The sequence below is a fragment of the Mesoplodon densirostris genome, chromosome 1, assembly GCF_025265405.1.
Source record: "Mesoplodon densirostris isolate mMesDen1 chromosome 1, mMesDen1 primary haplotype, whole genome shotgun sequence".
NCBI classification, from domain to species: domain Eukaryota; kingdom Metazoa; phylum Chordata; class Mammalia; order Artiodactyla; family Ziphiidae; genus Mesoplodon; species Mesoplodon densirostris.
The window spans coordinates 211,100,549-211,118,490 of NC_082661.1; the positions used below are offsets into that span (position 1 = coordinate 211,100,549).

The 17,942-nt window shown below is 41.3% G+C and overlaps 2 protein-coding genes across 4 annotated transcripts in view; both read left to right on the forward strand.

Annotated features, from left to right (window-relative positions):
* Positions 1 to 1,378: 1,378 nt before the first annotated feature.
* Positions 1,379 to 5,009, forward strand: LOC132500116 (probable E3 ubiquitin-protein ligase HERC6). Its single transcript, XM_060115009.1, has 4 exons — positions 1,379 to 2,120; positions 2,452 to 2,635; positions 2,717 to 2,819; positions 4,576 to 5,009. Exons 1-4 carry the CDS (start codon positions 2,092 to 2,094, stop codon positions 4,797 to 4,799), a joined length of 540 nt encoding a protein of 179 aa, XP_059970992.1. The 5' UTR covers positions 1,379 to 2,091; the 3' UTR covers positions 4,800 to 5,009.
* A 4,478-nt stretch (positions 5,010 to 9,487) lies between these two features.
* Positions 9,488 to 17,942, forward strand: part of HERC5 (HECT and RLD domain containing E3 ubiquitin protein ligase 5) — a 41,731-nt gene continuing 33,276 nt past the window's right edge. The window contains exons 1-6 of one of the 3 annotated variants that reach the window (XM_060114940.1): positions 9,488 to 9,964; positions 12,404 to 12,524; positions 13,197 to 13,273; positions 15,683 to 15,904; positions 17,130 to 17,221; positions 17,483 to 17,613. In XM_060114940.1, the coding sequence (XP_059970923.1) occupies positions 9,697 to 9,964; positions 12,404 to 12,524; positions 13,197 to 13,273; positions 15,683 to 15,904; positions 17,130 to 17,221; positions 17,483 to 17,613 (911 nt within the window). In that variant the 5' untranslated portion in view covers positions 9,488 to 9,696. Of the gene's footprint in view, positions 9,965 to 10,227; positions 10,254 to 12,403; positions 12,525 to 13,196; positions 13,274 to 15,682; positions 15,905 to 17,129; positions 17,222 to 17,482; positions 17,614 to 17,942 lie in introns of those variants that run through there. The other 2 variants (XM_060114948.1, XM_060114953.1) reach the window with 2 other exon arrangements.

Below are 17,942 nucleotides of genomic sequence, written 5' to 3' on the forward strand. Positions count from 1 at the left end.
AGCGTTACCTGGAGCTATTAGAAAAGCAGAATCTCAGGCCCAGATCAGAACATGTATTTTTTTTTTTTTTTTTTTTTTTTTTTTTTGCGGTACGCAGGCCTCTCACTGTTGTGGCCTCTCCCGTTGCGGAGCACAGGCTCCGGACGTGCAGGCTCAGTGGCCACGGCTCACGGGCCCAGCCGCTCCGTGGCATGTGGGATCCTCCCGGACCAGGGCACGAACCTGTGTCCCCTGCATCGGCAGGCAGGCTCTCAACCACTGCGCCACCAGGGAAGCCCCATCAACTTTATTTTTTAAGGTTTGAAAAATACTTGTTTTAAGTTAAAAGGCAAACTATATCCTGTGAGGAAAATACTGGCAACGCATATGACAGACAAAGGATTAATATCTCTGATGCATAAACATAGATATAGATATAGATATGTGTGTGTGTATATATAATAATAAAATGAAAATATGCTCAACCTTACTAGTAATCAAGAAAATGCAAATGAAAATGAGATATTTTTCTGCTTACAGATTGACAACTGTTAAAAGTTTCTTATAAAATGTAGAGCTGGCAGCAGATGGGGGGAAGTATTCTCTTCTCATGTACTGTTAGTGGAAGAATAAACTGGCTAGATTTACACCACGTGCTCTGACAGTGTAGAGCAGGGTTTTTCAACCTTGGCAATACTGACATTTTGGGCTGGATACTTCTTTGTTTTGGAGCACTGACCTGGACATTGTAGGAATGTTTAGCAGCCTATGGGGTTGCTACCCACTAGATACCAGTAGCAAAACTCCCTTCAGTCGTAACAACCAAAAATGTCTCCAGATTTTGCCAAATGTTCCCTGGGGGACAAAACCACCCCTGGTTGAGAATCACTGGTCTAGAGGAAGGGACTCCTTTTTATAATTTCCACCAAGATGCAGCAGTGTCTGTGTTAGCAGTGGGTCTATACCAATCAAACCGTAAATAGAGGTTAATTCCAAGAAGAGGGAGTGGGTAGGTGGAGGAGAAGAAATTTACATGCTATTTTATACATTTCTACATTATCCACAACTTTTTCCATTGAACATTTATTTCTTTTGAAATTTTACAAGAATAATAAATATAATGTTTTAAACCAAATAAGTTCTAAATGATGAAGCTGATGACATTAAAGAAGTACTTGGCATACGTTTTTCTGTGAGTACTAATGAAAGCCAGATTATAGTTTGGATTTAATGTTTTGTTTTGTTTTGTTTTGTTTTTGCGGTACGCCGGCCTCTCACTGTTGTGGCCTCTCCCGTCGCGGAGCACAGGCTCCGGACGCGCAGGCTCAGCGGCCATGGCTCACGGGCCCAGCCTCTCTGCGGCATGTGGGATCTTCCCGGACCGAGGCACGAACCCGTGTCCCCTGCATCGGCAGGCGGACTCTCAACCACTGCGCCACCAGGGAAGCCCATAGATTTAATGTTTTTTAAAAATATTTTTATTATAGTGTCTTAAATATGGGATGTGTCTTTTGAAGGGTGTTTTACTTCTGTAAAACTGTAGGACTTTTCCCCCGCATGCTCCTCATTTGATACGTTATGTCTATATACTCTCAAATAAAGGGAAAAGACAGCAATTATTTAATCAATGTGAACAATATAAAAAACTAAATGGAATGATGTATGCTTAAAGCAATATACAGCATATACTAGGGTATGTCTCTATTTATAGATATATATTTAGAAGACCGAACTACATAAGTAATTAACTAACACCTAGTTCTTTAAAATTGTATAGGGAAGAATGTACTAGCATGTTTTTGGTGGAAATACCTCAAGCACACCTGCCATCAGGAAACTCATCACGTGGTGGATGACAACCTTTGCAGAAATAATTTTCACATAGTGATGTATTGTGAGAGGGGAGAGAGAGAGGAAGAGAGGACCAACCCTGAGAAAGTCACACTCATTTTAAATTCTGATGAGTGATGGAAGTTGCCAGGTGAAGAGGAAGCCCCGCCTGCTGTGGCCTAACCGTAGGAGAAACGGTGAGGCCAGTGAACTGAGGGTCAGCGCGACCGGAGGTTCCAACAGAAGTGGGAAGAGGCTCCTGAGTCGGGCAAGGGTCACATCATGGAGGCCTTTTTGATCCTGCAACAGAGGTTTGAAATTTACCATAAAGGCAATGAGAAGCCTTTGAAAGATTTTAAGCAGAATGACACATTCAGATTAGTGTTTTTAAAATATTGTCCTGTCTGCAGCTGGGGAACTGGGAGCAAAACAAAGCCTGCATCCTTTTGCCATATTCTTGAAGTTTCCTTCTTCTAGCTGACCAGGTGTTTTCACACCCCTGTGTCATACAAGGTTGTGTGCAATGCAGACGTAACTTACTTTTCTTTCTCAATAGAAATGGTAAAAAGGGCAAAGTACAGAATAGTTTAGTCACTGGTAAAGTATATTGTTGGCCTTTTTTTTTTTTTTGCTTCCCTCAAGGAAAGAGTATGTTTCTAAGTGTGTTGATTACATTTGCAACACCTGTGTCATGGCAGTTTATAAGGAATTTCACAGAGGATTTCCTAAAGTCTTTGACAAAGAGATACTTAAACATTTCCAGGCTGAAGAACTAATGACAGCAATAGCTGGAAATACTAATTATGACTGGAAACAATTTGAAAAGGTAGGTGATAACTAAAGTGCCTCTAATTCTTCCAAACAAGAATTCCCCCTAAAAACCATTTTTCTCCTTTTTTTTTTCAAGCATTCAACGTATGGTCCAGGATACTGTAAATCACATCCTACGATACTGATGTTTTGGAATGCTTTCCATAAATTAACTTTGGATGAAAAGAGAAAATTCCTCTGTAAGTATTGCAGTAATAGATGGATCTATAATTATATATCTTTTTAAAATATCTTACTTGAGATAAAGTCATTATTAATGGTGTGTCACAAATGTTAATGGCAAAGGAAGGGTTAGAATCCAGGTTTCCTGCCTTCTAGACCACTGTTCTCTCTCTTACATAAACCTGTTCCCATTTTAAAAAAAATGATAGTAATAAAGATATTGCTATTTTACTACCTTGTCTGCACTGACTCTAATACCACCTCCAATTACAGTTTGTGTCCTCTTTCTTCACTCTGGTTGGCTCCTGACTGAGGCTTTTATCTCACATTCCTACCTTTATTTAATTACCTAAAGTTCTATGGAATTAGGACAATGTCAACTGTCTCAAATGCTATTTTAGAAGTAATAATAATAATAGCAATGACCACTGATGGTGATAATAATAACAGCCTTTCTATCGTGTGCCTCCTCCACACCAGGCATTGTACTGATCACTTTATATGGATTACACCCCTTTATCCTAATAGCGACCTCATGAAGCAGGCACTTTTATTTTTCCCCATTTCAGATACAAGGAAAAAAAGGCTTGAGGCATTTAGTGTCTTGTCTATGTTCAAACAGCTGGTGAGTGTCAGAATGAGAATTTGAACCCAGCAGGCTAATTCAAAGCCCAGGCTCAGGAGCACTAAGCTCCATGTGGTATAAGTACTTCTCTTGGTGGGAACCCTAAGGTTTCCACAGGACAGACTTAATGCCTTATTCTCTTACCTTTTCATCCCATTTCTCAGTTTTTCCTGAGATACGCATCTTTCTTCTTGCTATTTTTGTTGCTACTGAGGATGTTTGAGGACAACTTTCCCATAAACCTAACCTACTTCTCCACAAGCCCAAACTACCTTTCCAATCTTCTCTCTTAATGGGAAACTTTTGCTTCAGTCCAGTGGTTCTTTTTTTAAAAATTTATTTTATTTATTTATTTTTGGCTGCGTTGGGTCTTCATTGCTGCACGTGGGCTTTCTCTAGTTGTGGCGAGCGGGGGCTACTCTTCGTTGCAGTGCACGGGCTTCTCATTGCGGTGGCGTCTCTTGTTGTGGAGCACAGACTCTAGGCGCGTGGGCTTCAGTAGTTGTGGCACACGGGCTCAGTAGTTGTGGCTTGTGGGCTCTAGAGCGCAGGATCAGTAGTTGTGGTGCACAGGCTTAGTTGTTCCGTGGCATGTGGGATCTTCCCGGACCAGGGCTTGAACCTGTGTCCTCTGCATTGGCAGGTGGATTCTTAACCACTGCGCTACCAGGGAAGCCCAGTCCAGTGGTTCTGTTGGCTGTACGTTCAGTGAGTTCACTTACATTTTCCTACACCTGGCTTTTTCTTGGGCTTTTCCCCCTGCCTAGAATGGTCAGCCAGCTCATCTCCTTGAGAACTGACTAGCCAGCTGTGACCTCTGAAGCTTCCCTGTCATGCCAGCCCGGTGCCTCTCTCCCTGCCTTGAGTTTGCTCCTCATACTTCCTAGGTGAGCTAAACTAAACTTCCTTGTATCTTGCTGTTATATTTTCAGGTATATAATTTCCCCTCAACTAGATCATGAACTCACTAGATCAAGGACCAAGACCAAATGTCATGATTTTTTTTCACTCCACATGGTCCCATGTAGTTCTCTTTGCACAAGGGGACCCAATACATATTTGTTGAGTGAAGTGACTGATTTCTTCCTTTTCATTTTAAGTTTTGCTCTTCCTATGAACTCTCTTAACCAAAGTTTATTTCTTTTTAGTTTTTCTTACAGGAAATGAAAGGCTGCATGTAAAAGGCATACGGAAAGTGGGAATCCTATTTCACTGTCCTGAAACTTTCAGTGAAAGAGATTTCTCAAGATCACTGATGTGTCATAATATTCTGGACCTCCCTAAATATTCTACAATGGAAAGAATGGAGGACGCACTTCAAGTAGCCATCAACAGCAACAAAGGATTTATGTCACCCACGGCCACAGAGTGATAGCGACCTTCGAGAGGCTCAGATTTCAGGTTCTCTCACCCTTCGATCCTTCTGTTCTTCTTAGTACAAAGTGTTGACGGATTGTAGTTAGAATAAGTTGACAAATGCTGGGATAAACAATAACATGATGAGTCAAGGATAACATTTTTAATGAATCAACATTTCCTGATCCTTAAACTTGCTATGAGAATGCTTGCTTTTTACTGAATTATTTCCTGAACAATAATTATCATTTAAAAATATACTAAATGTTAAAAGCTAACAGATATTTAAAAAAAATTGTACATCTAGGGGTCTTCCCTGGTGGCGCAGTGGTTGAGAGTCCGCCTGCCGATGCAGGGGATGCGGGTTCGTGCCCTGGTCCAGGAGGATCCCACATGCTGCAGAGCGTGAGCCATGGCCACTGAGCCTGCACATCCAGAGCCTGTGCTCCGCAGTGGGAGAGGCCACAACAGTGAGAGGCCCGTGTTAAAAAAAAAAAAAATTGTACATCTAATAAACACTGTCTGCAAATATGAAAGACATGCTGAAGTTCAAAAAAATAAAACTATAAACTAATTCAACATGTTTTTGAGGCACATAGATATATATTTTTATATTCTGGAATGTCTCCAGAGTTTTGATTTTAGCCAAACAATCTATCTGAAAAGTCTAAATGTTAAAGGATTTATTAATTTAATGAATAATGACTTATGCTCATTGCTGTGTTCCAAGAAGCATTCTAAATGCAGATATCATTATTTTGGTTAAAGGCTAAGCCCAACAAGGAACTCCCATTTAATTACAGTTGGAAAAAAATGAAGAACATGAAATATGTTTTCAGCATCATGGTATAGAATGAATTAAAGGAGAGATATAAGTATGGTGGAAATGAATTTTGTGGGCCATTTCTATCTCATATTAAATTTTAAACTGTAAGCTATTCTATAAATGCCTATTGTCATCCCAAACCATACACAGAAGCCTTGTGTCAGTGGTACTTTGGGAAAGGAAACTATGGGGTAAAGTTCATACTGGGGTGCTGATGTGGAAAGAGGGCAGGCATCTGAGGATAGACAAAACAGACATAGAGAATTCACCAAGGACACTAGAATGTAAGGTGGTTAGTAGAAACATAAGCCCCCAGCAAATCCTCATAGTTATTTTGGATGTATCTGGTTTCTAATAAATGGAATGAAGGCCCAGATGTATTCTATTTGATTTTAAGGGAAAAGGTAACTTCTAAATCTTAGGGATCCTTAGGCACCTGACTCTTGGGTTGTGTTTTTCAGGCCCTTCAACTCCAACATTACTTTTTCTGTGCAAATGGGTGAACTGTACTAAACATTTTAAGAAGAGATAGTACCAATTCTTTATATACTCTTTCAGAAAATAAAGGTAGAGAGAACACTTCCCAATTAATTCTCTGTTGCCAGCATTACCCTAATACCAAAACCAGATAAAGACATTACAGGAAAAGAAAACTACATGTATCTCTCATATGAACAGATACAAAAATCTTCTACAAAGTTTTAACATGTCAAACACCCAATAAAATATAAAAAGGATACTACCTTGTGACCAACTGGGATTTAATCCAGAAATGCATTTGAAAATCCATTATATTTCACTATAATAGAAAAAAAATCACATAATTACCTCAATAGAGGTAGAATAAAACTGACAAAATTCAACAGCCACTCATGCAGGATGGATACTCGTGGAAAACTAGGAACTTCCTCAACCTGATTACTTCATACTTAATGGTGAAAGACCAAATGCTTTCCTACTAAAATTGGGAACAAGGCCAAGATGTCTGTTATCACTTCTGTTCAACATTGTACTAGATGTACTAGTCCACACAATAAGGCAAACTAAAAAAAAGAAAGGGCATAATGATTAGAAAGGAAACAGTAAAGCTATCTTATTTACAAATTACATGGGTATCCGTAGGATATTCAAAGGGATCCATACAAAAAAACTACTAGAACTATTAAGTAAATATAGAAAGGTGTCAGGGTTCAAGGTCAATATATAAAAATTAATTGCATTTATATATACTCATAACAATCATACAATGAATTTTTTTAAAGTACCATTTGCAATATCATCAAAAAATAAGAAATACTTATGGATAAATTTAACAAAATATGCTTGACTGTTCCCTGAAAACTTGAAAACATTGCTGAATGAGATTAAAGAAGCTTTAAATTAATGGAGAGAGACATGCTCATGGACAGAAGAATCAATATTATCAGCATGTCAGTTCTTCTGAAACTGATCTAATTTAGTGCAATTTCCAAATCCTTGCAGTCTGTTTTGTAGAAATTGATAAACTGATCTTAAAATGTATATGGAAATGCAAAGGACCTAAAATAGCCAAAACAACATTGAAGAAGGACCATGGTGGAACAGTTGAGTGAACTGATTTTGAGACTTAATTAGAATCTACAGTAATCAAGGCAGTGTGGTACTGGAGTAAAAATAGACATACAGGACTTCCCTGGTGGTGCAGTGGTTAAGAATCCACCTGCCAATGCAGAGTACATGGGTTCAAGCCCTGGTCTGGGAAGATCCCACATGCCACGGAGCAACTAAATCCGTGCGCCACAACTACTGAGCCTGCGCTCTAGAGCCCACAAACCACAACTACTGAAGCCCGCACACCTAGAGCCCATGTTCCTCAATAAGAGAAGCCACCGCAATGAGAAGCCCGCACACCACAACAAAGAGTAGCCCCCGCTCGCCGCAACTAGAGAAAGGCCACACGCAGCAACAAAGACCCAACACCATCAAAAAGAAAGAAAGAAAGAAATTTATTTTTTTAAAAAATGGACATACAAATAATGGAACACAATAAAATGTCCCAGAGTAAATCGAATCACATATAGCCAACAGTTTTGACAAAGACGCCAAGGCAATTCAGTGAGTAAAGGCAAACTGGAACAGTTGGAAATCCATAAGAAAAAAAAAATGAACCTGTTCCCTTACAGGTTCCCATCCCATCCCTTATGTTCCCATCATAAAGAATAATTCATTTGAAATGTAAAAAAGACCTAAAGCTATAAAACTTCTATAAGATAACATATAAGAAAATTTTTGTTACCTTGGGTCAAGCAAAGGTTTCTTAAGACAAAAAAGGCATGAACTATGTAAGAGAAAAACAAAAATGGATAAAGAAGAAAAAATGAATAAACTGCATCAAAATTAAAACTTAAGCTCTTCAAATGACATTTTTTCATGGAATTTTATTTTTTTGTTTTAGTTTTATCATAGCTTTTTTTAAAATTGAAGTATAGTTGCTTTACAATATTGTGTTAGTTCAAATGACATTTTAAATAAAATTAAAAGGCAATCCACAGACTGGTAGGAAACATTTCAAAACATATGTCTAATAAAGGACTTTATATGTAACATAAAGAGTTGTATTATAGGGACTTCCCTGATGGTCCAGTGGTTAAGACTTCACGCTCCCAATGCAGGGGGGCCTGGTTTGATCCCTGGTCAGGGAACTAGATCCCACATGCTGCAACTGAAGATCCTGAAAGCTGCAAGGAAGATCCCACGTGCAGCAACTAAGACCCAGCACAGTCAAATAAAATAATAAGTATTAAAAAAGAACTCATATATATATAAAACCCTTAGATAATAAGCAATCGAATTAATAAATGGGCAAAAGATGTGAACAGACCACCAAATAAGAGACAGAGATCAGCACTAATAAGCACCTGAAAAAAATGCTAAATATCATTAATCGTAAGGGAAATGGAAATTAAAACTGCGATAAGATAGTACTCTAGACTACCTGAATTGCTAAAATTAAAAAGACTGACCAAACCAAATGTTGGCAAAGATACAGAGGCACTGGAACTCCCATAAACTGCTGGATGGAATGCAAAATAGTATAGCACTTTAGAAAAGTTTGGTAGTTTCTTAAAATGATATTCATGTACTTACCATATGACACAGCAATTCCATTTTTAGGTATTTACCCCAAAGAAATGAAAACATTTATCCACTCAAAGACTTGTTCACAGTATTCACAGCACTTCTATTCTCTGTGGGCACAAACCGGAAAGGACTGAAAAGCCTTCCTATTAGTAAATGGATAAAGAAATTGTGGTATATCCATATAATAGAATACCACTCAATAACAAAGAGGGAACTACTGATGAAACACTACAGGATGAATGTCAAAAGCCTTATGCTAAGTGTAAAAAGTCAGACACAAAAGACTGCACAAGTTTGAATCCATTTCTAAGAAACTCTAGAAAAGGCAAAGATTTATTGACAGCAGATCAGTGGTTGCAGGCACCGCAGCGTGGGCCGTGGGACGGCACGAGTTTCACCACGAGACTGCAGCAGAGCCCCCAACAGAATGCTTAACAAATTTCAGCTCTCCGGGCCACCATAGTTTCTGGAAATTCTGCAAGTCCGCCTGTGTCAGGGCTCCTCCTAGTGGAATTGCAGTGTTTCTTCGAAGGCCAGTTCAGGTGGCCACTGCCCGCCCGGGGACACCTTCTCAGCTCTGCTCACCCACCTCTTCACCGGCCAGTGTCCTGTTTACTCTGGCCACCGTCCAAGCCAGTCGTGAGTCATCCAGTTTCCCTTTAACTTTTCCTTTTCGATTCCGCCCCCTTAAAAAAAAAAAAAAGGCAGTTTCGATTCTCTGACACTGCCGGCTCCGCCCCCAAACAGCACATTGGAAGCCCGGCGTCGAGGCAGGGGCGGGGCAGGGAGGCTGCGGTTCCTCGACGCCGCCGCGCGTTGCTCTCGTTCCGCCTGCGCACCGCGACGCCGGGGGTCCCGTGGGCGCTCTCGCAGCGGCCATCTCCCCCTCTCCTTGCCTCGTCACAGCTCGGTCTCTTCAGAAGGTCTGGAGAGCGGAGGCACGGCCGTGGAGCCCGGGAAAACTGAGATGGAGCGGAGGCCACGGAGGGGGTCGCGGGGCGGCGGCGCGCGCTCGGCGTCCCGGCTGGTCCCGGCGTCCCGGCCCGCGGAGCCGCGGGGTGCGAAGCTCTGGCTCTTCCCCAGCGCCGACCCGCTCCGCAGCGCGCTGTCCCGGAGGACCGAGGCGACGCGCCAGATGTGCTGCACGCGCGAACGCCTGGCTGTGCTGGAGCGCGGCGGCGCCGGCGTCGAGGTCCACCAGCTGCCGGCGGGGAGCGACGGCGCCAGGAAGCCGAGTGAGTGGGGCGGCGCAGCGCCCGCTCGGCCCTCCCGCCGCGGGCTGGGGGTGTGAGTGCGGTGGGCTGCCGGGGTCGGCGCCTGCGGGGTCGGAGTCGCGGTCGGGGCCAGCAGGGACGCTTCTCTACAGAGTGGCCCGACTTGTGCAGTTCTTCTCTCACCGCGAAGAAGATTCAGAAGGGGACCAGACGCCGCAGCGGTCCGCGGAGGCCGCAGACGCGCGCCGGCCCGGGGGGTTTTCGCGCTTGGCTCGTGCAGCATCCCTGCGCTCTCCCAGCCCCGATCCCGGTGGGCGTGGAGTTCGGCGGGGTGGTGGCGAGGAGTAGTCGGCTCCGTCCGCCGACCGCACAGAGGGAGTGTACCGGCAGCATCTTATCTCAGCCAGCCCTCCTCTGTCGTTGGTTTCTGTTCCAAGTGTGTTTCTCACTGACCCCTTTTTCGGTCCGCTCCTATGTAGAGTCTTTGGAGAACCTCGTTCGCGTTAATCTTGTTCTCAGTGACGATGTTTGCAGGCATTTTAAAGAGTGCTTTCAGTTGCACTTCTCCGTGGTAATCTCTGTAGAGATTAGGTCCGGTGTCCGTAGTTCCGATTCTACAGGTGGGCGGGAAAGCAAATGGCCACACACTCAACTGAAAAATTTGCCCTTCTGTTGAGTGAAGAAAATGATATTTTACTTTTGTTCGTTTTACTTTTAACTTGAGCGGAGTCGAGGATTTTTTTTCCTGTGGGCCATTCGCATTTCTTTTTGAACTGCCTGTTCATTCATATCTTTGCCTGGCTTTTTAAAAAATTGAGTTGTCGGGCTTCCCTGGTGGCGCAGTGGTTTAGAGTCCGCCTGCCGATGCAGGGGACACGGGTTCGTGCCCCGGTCCGGGAGGATCCCATATGCCGCGGAGCGGCTGGGCCCGTGAGCCATGGCCGCTGAGCCTGCGCGTCCGGAGCCTGTGCTCCGCAATGGGAGGGGCCACAGCAGTGAGAGGCCCGCGTACCGCAAAAGAAAAAAAAAAATTGAGTTGTCATCTTTTTCGTATTTATTTGGAAGAGTTTTTGAATATTGAGTTAGAGGAGCCTTTTGTCGGTCATATACGTTGTAAAATTTTCCTCGACTTGCCTTTAGCTAAGGTTATTTTATTGTCTACTTCATCAATCTTTTAAGGAGGCTTATGGATTTTGTGTTATGTTAGAAAGCTATTCACAATCCAATTTCTTTTTTTTATGTACTCATCTTTATACTAATTTTAAGATTTTATTTTTAAACCTAAAATTTTTGATACACTTGGAAATTATTTTGACTTAAGGAATGAAGTAGGGGGATCTAGATTGATTTGCTTCTCCAGAATGGCTAGCCGGATGTCCCAGTACCTTTTTTTGAATAAACCCTCCTTTTTTCCAACTGATTTGAAATGCTGGGTCTCTAAACAACTGTAGTCTGTTGGGCCATTTCTTCTTTATTACCAAACCGTTTTGGTTCTCTTAGCATTTTTATTATGAAGTCGTTTGTGCTTTGGTATTTTTACAAGAATAGATTTTTTTTCGTTAGAACTGAAAGCTGAAACAAGGTCCCAAATCTACCCTACTTATTTATTTATTTATTTATTTATTTATTTATTTGGGCAGGGTCTTAGTTGCGGCACGCGAACTCTTAGTTGCAGCATGTGGGATCTAGTTACCTGACCAGGGATCGAACCCAGGCCCCCTGCATTGGGAGCGCGGAGTCCTAGCCACTGGACCACCAGGGAAGTCCCTGTCCTACTTTTTGTGAACAAATTAAATAAGAGTAAATGGCATAGTGGACAATTTTAAATCTTTAACTTTTAGAAAGGGCTAAATATGCACTAATGCCAATAACAATTCTTTTAACAACATCCTTTTTAAAAATCGTCCCCCCAAACCAAATGTCTCCTTTTAAGGTTATAGGCCTTGGCTTCTAGATGGAGCGTCAGGAGGGGTTTATTATTGTTATTTGTTTTGTTTTTGGAAAGAGTGTATCTCAGAATACACAATATATTTACTCTTAAAATGAGTTGTGGAGGCTTCCCTGGTGGCGCAGTGGTTGAGAATCCGCTTAGCCGATGCAGGGGACACGGCTTTGTGCCCCGGTTCGGGAAGATCCCACATGCCGCGGAGCTGCTGGGTCCGTGAGCCATGGCCGCTGAGGCTGCGCGTCCGGAGCCTGTGCTCTGCAACGGGGGAGGCCACAACAGTGAGAGGCCTGCGTACCGCAAAAAAAAAAAAAAAGAGAGTTGTGTTGTCCAAAAATTAAGATATATTTTCTTACAGCCTTTTTCATTTCTAGCTTTTCAAATTTAGTTTTTCTTTATGAACTTCTTGAACAGGAATCTAAAAGCATACTTTTTCCAGGTGTTTTAAGTGTATTATAATGAAATGAATAATAATAGTGGGTAACAGAATGGTGATAGTTGGATTTGCTCTGCAGAGTGCATTAAGTTAGGGAAAAAAATGAAGATACATTCCATGGACCAAGGCGCAGAGCACATGCTGGTTCTCTCCTCAGATGGAAAACCATTTGAGTACAACTATAGCATAACACATGCAAGGTAAGGAAGGTGTTTTCTTTTATTAAAAATCATTTAAATTTTACTCAAAAGGCAATCATAATTTTTGTAGGAAGATATTACTTTATATGATCCTTGTCGCCTGCTTTATACAGTAACATCTTAAGTAAATGATGAATTCTGGACAAGTTAATTCTATCAAATGAACTATAAATCAATTTATGTCTCACATCGCATGTACCATGTGTTGCTTTGGCATTTAAAGGAAATGATTGGTTAGTCCAAGTAGCCCCAAACTGGACTTTCACATTCATTAACTCATTTAACACTCCTAATAATGCTATAAGTTATATTTACAGAAATAGTTTTCTACCTTGGGAAAAAATGAATTATCAAATGAATGATTTGTGAGATTTTTTACTAGTAGATCATGTGAATTAGAAGTTATTTTCATCTTGTATTATTCCTGCATCATAAAATTATTGTATGCAAAAGTGTCTTAGAATCATCTTACCACAGTTTTGTAATGCACATTATTTTCTTTTTAAGCCACTAATTAAAGCACGTTATTATAATAATTTTAGATGTGCTGAACGTGAAGCAGTAAATTTAATGTTTTGAGCTTCAATCCTAATTAAATACAGTTAATAACTCTTACATCAATGTTGTGACTTCCATTATGTGATCAACATAAACCATATTTTCTTTCATCAGGTTTCAGTGCATTTTACAAGAAAAAAATATAATTCAGATCACATGTGGAGATTATCATTCGCTTGCACTCTCAAAAGGTACTTTTCTGGAATATTGTTTCTTGGAGCAAATGTGTGTGTGTGTAGAACTAGTAGAATGTATGTGCTTCACTTTGTAACAGAAGTATGGTTTTGAATGTGATATGGTCTAGAGCAGTACTAAAGGAGACACAAAATTAGAATTCTTGAACCTATAAAATCTTCAGGTTTTCATAATTACTATTCCTCCCTTTTCTTCTGTCAAATGACAAAACTAAAACAATTTGGTAACGAGTTTGATGTCCTTTATTTAAGGGAAAAGAGCCCATGGATTGAGAGTGTATAGGGCTTCACAAGCAGTGGAACAGTCTTCCCGAGGGGTTTCGGGCAAGGGCGAGTTTTGTAGAGTGTTAGAAGCCTCAGCGCGGAAACCGGGCATGATTGGCTGAGGTTGCGTGGCTGACATTTAGAAAGATCAAGGAGCAAGGAAATAAGTGTAGAGCGCAGAGTAGACTTGGTGTTTGGGGATTGGCTGACTGCACATGCTGTGTTTCTGGTCAAGCGGAGCATTTACAGGGCCATGAAAGTTCGGTTTGGTGACATGGCACCTGGGCCACCTCTTGGGCCTAGAGCTTTATTTCAAAAGTTCCGTGTTTTTTTATTTTTCAAATATGAAACAGTGAAAATATTCTGAATAATCAAAATCTCCTCTTTGGAAGCAGGACCAGGCATGATCCACCCTTTTCTAGAACTTTCTTCCCTTTTTCTAGTGCTCTTCCAGCTCCCATGATAGGAGCTCAGAATCCCTTGGGTCTGCTTTTATGGCCAGTTTGCAGGCCTCTGACGTGTTTTACCATTACCTTTTGAATTCAGAGATTCTCCCCAGCCCTTTATTACTTCCTGTTTCTTACCAGATACCATCATGGTAGGGAAGGGAAGTAGTGAATATGGAGTATTTCCTGAAGAAACTTGACCTAATTAAGACAGGAAGGCGATAGAGGGGGGGAATTCAGGATCAAGGAAATTTTTTAAATACGTAGGACAGATATAAACATAAACTGAATGAAAGCTGGAATTCATGGGAAGTAAGTAATCAAGTATTTGACCTGTACTGAAAGCCCTGTTAAGGTTTGAGTGTATAAAACTTGTATTGGAAAAAACTGGTTTTTTGAGTTCATCCATTTATGAACAGATCTTTCATTTTGAGTATCTACCATACTGAGGTTGTGAAGATGAGACAGACACACTGTGCCTTCAAGAAGCGCAGGATCTAGGGATGTGGGACAAAGGGGTTGTTCAGGGTTTATTATTGGTAAATCACAATCTAGGAAGAATGAAAGTTGGGAAAGCAAGAAAGGGAACTGCTGATCGTTCTCAGTGGTATCATAATATTCCTGGTGGCTGATAGGCATGTGATAATTACGTTTGAAGGAAAACCTCTGTCTCCCACCAGGTCCTGCTCAGTAAACATTAAATCTCCGATATATTTTTTTAGACTCCGTTAGATACTGTCATCTCTATTAGATAATATCTAAGAACTTTTCTTTAAAAATATGATCCAATATGTATAGGTATGACTGATTCACTTTGCTGTACACCTGAAACTAACACAACATTGTAAATCAACTATACTCCAATAAAAAATTTTAAAATAAATAAGTAAAATAAAAATATGTTCCATATATTTAATTAATGGAAGAAGATGCTCACTCTTTCAAAATACTGTGCTGCAGTTTTCAATGTATTTTTAAGGTATTTATTTAGCATCTTAAGGCACTTGGGAGAGGGAAAGAAAGAAAAGTAGTTTTAGGTTTTATTTTCCCAAATGTAGGATGTTTCTATCTTTCATGGGCCCATCCTGTGGGATTTTTAAAATAAGTGTTTCTTGAATTTGATTATAATATATTCAGATAGCTTAATTCTTTGTCCGTTCAGGCTGCTATAACAAAAATAGACTGGGTGGCTTAAACAGCAGAAATTTATTTCTCACGGTTCTGGAGGTAGAAGTCCAAAGTCAGGGTTCCAGCAGGTTCGGTGTCTAGTGAGGGCCAGTTTTCTTACAGGTGGAGTGGGTGAGGGAGCTCTCTGGGGACCCACTTATAAGGGCGTTAACCCCATTCATGAGTGCCCCCCACCTCGCGATCTCATCTAATTCTAGTCACCGCCCAAAGGCCTCACCTCCTAATACTGTCACACTGAGGGTTAGGATTTCAACGTGGGCGTTTTGAGGGGACACAGACATTCAGTTCATAGCACTACCCTTTGAGGTAAGAGGTAAGGGATTGTAACTGTCATCGCTAAAGAGAAGGTTCTGGTTTTTCTGACTGAGACGTGAGAGGATCTGAGCAGTCTTGTCAGTTTGAACGGAGGAGATCATGATGGTGTAGTATGGATAGCACATAACGTCCTAGGGTGATGTCTGCTGCATTTTAAACTGACTAAGACAGTGTTTTCTCTGTTTACGTCAAGGTGGTGAGCTTTTTGCGTGGGGACAGAACTTACACGGCCAGCTTGGAGTTGGAAGAACATGTGCCTCGATCCCAACACCGCAGATCGTGGAGCACCTCTCAGGAGTCCCCTTGGTTCAGATTTCTGCAGGAGAAGCCCACAGCATGGCCTTATCCATGTCGGGAAACATTTACTCATGGGGAAGAAATGATTGTGGACAGCTGGGCCTGGGCCACACCGACAGTATGGAAACATATTTTCAAATTCATATTCTAAACAAATATATATTTGTCATGTAAGAGATGAATGTACCACAGACTTCCCTGGCAGAAATGATTCAGACCCCCACTTTCATTAGCACCGATCTCCCTGGTTATCTCTCTGTCTTCAGGGCAGAATTGGTCTAAACGACATGCGTGCACAGTGTGGAGGTCATGGCTGTGATTGAGACGTGTGTCAGGGCTAAGTGGGAAAAAGGGAAAGAGCATGGGACTGGGGATCAGAATACCTGGGCTGTGATGCCCACTTCAAGTTAACTAATTTCAGGGCCTACCCAAGTCACTTATTTTTCTCTAGGTCTTATTTTCTTTTTCTGTAAAGTGATGAGTTTGGATGAAGTGACCTTCAAGGTACTTGTGCACTTAAATGTCTATTATTCCAATTACATTAGGACAAAAGGATACTAAAATTCTATTTAGAAGCTCACCTGTCCTAGTCTCCTAAGGTATTCATTACATCTGTACACACACAACAACGACACAACAATTCGCATTATTGAGCTACGTCTACAAAGCAGATGGCAATACTTCTGATGACCCCAAACACCTTGTTAGAGATTTCAGGTGTGGCAAACTCTGCTGCTTTATTAGCTGTGATAATGTACACATTACCCCCAGAGTTACTGATCCGATACTGCATTTCTGCCTCACACGGTCCAATGCTAGTTACTCAGGAGAACCTGTAAGTCAGTGTTAGAAAAATACTCAGAGGAGGAAAAGGAACAAAGGACAGTTGAACTTATTTTTGCTGAATCTCTAAGTGATTGGACAAGAAAATAATCGTGAAAGAGAGAAGAGGTAGTGTAAGGGAAGGACAGTGTCGTAGAGACTTTGAAAGAAGAAAAGAAGCTTTATGTTCATTAAAAGGGTAACGCTAGATGGGTCTTGGAAATATCAGGTATGCTTCAGTGAAGGCTAATCAGGTCAGGTTAAAAAGAGAAGAACGGGCTCTGGGAAGTGAAAGTGACACTTTCACAGGTGAGTGCCCCCGCGTGTGGCCCTTTGACCACTGCCCACCTCTGCTTTTAGACCTAAATGTACCAACACAGAGCCTTTCTTGTCAAAGTGTGTTAGGAGCTGTCGTGATGGGCCTAGAGGAAGTGGTCTGGGTATTTTATCAGTAGGTGGAACTCTAGTGTGAAATTCACCATTTCCTTTGGGTCACTTGAACTCTTCTTTCCCTTGCCTAGATAAAGCTTCTCCTTCCCTCATTGAAGTGCTGGCCAACCAGAAAGTTGAATTTCTTGCTTGTGGTGGCTCTCACACTGCCCTGCTCACAAAGGTGCGTTACCCTTGTCTCTTTGACTGTAATTCCAGGACAGCACTTAGTAGTGGAGAAAACACTAGAACCTGGAGATGTGGGCAGCTAGTGTTCCCCAGAGAAGAAAGGTCACCACTGCCCACATGCAGGACTGTCATGATCACTGGGGGGCTTTGCTTTGATGGTGATTTTATTGAGTTTTCACTGACGCCTTTGCATCAGTGAGTGTTTACTTCTGTGTCATATTTCTCTAGAACCTGATACGAAGTTCTCTTTCTTTAGGATGGGCTGGTGTTTACTTTCGGTGCTGGAAAATATGGGCAACTCGGTCACAATTCAACACAGAATGAGTTAAGACCCTGTTTGGTAACTGGACTCGTTGGGAATAGAGTGACCCAGATAGCATGTGGGAGGTAAGTTGTAAAGTGTCAATGAAAATTGGTAAGATATGCACAGTAAATTTAGATAGGTAGTTTAATAAAATTTCCATCAAGTTTCTTTGATTGAAATAAAGGTATCAAACATTTTCAGATAGGTGAAGATGCTTAATTTTACATTATTAGACAATCATAATAAACATTTTACTATACACATTTACTTTCATTGATTTTTTTTAATGTGTAAATATATTTACTTTCTGTTGGTCCTTTAGTGAAATACCTTTGTAACTGTTCGAATGCACTTTTATCTTTAAAAAAAAGTTATCATTTATTTGGAAAAAAATGAACAAACATGAGTTAGA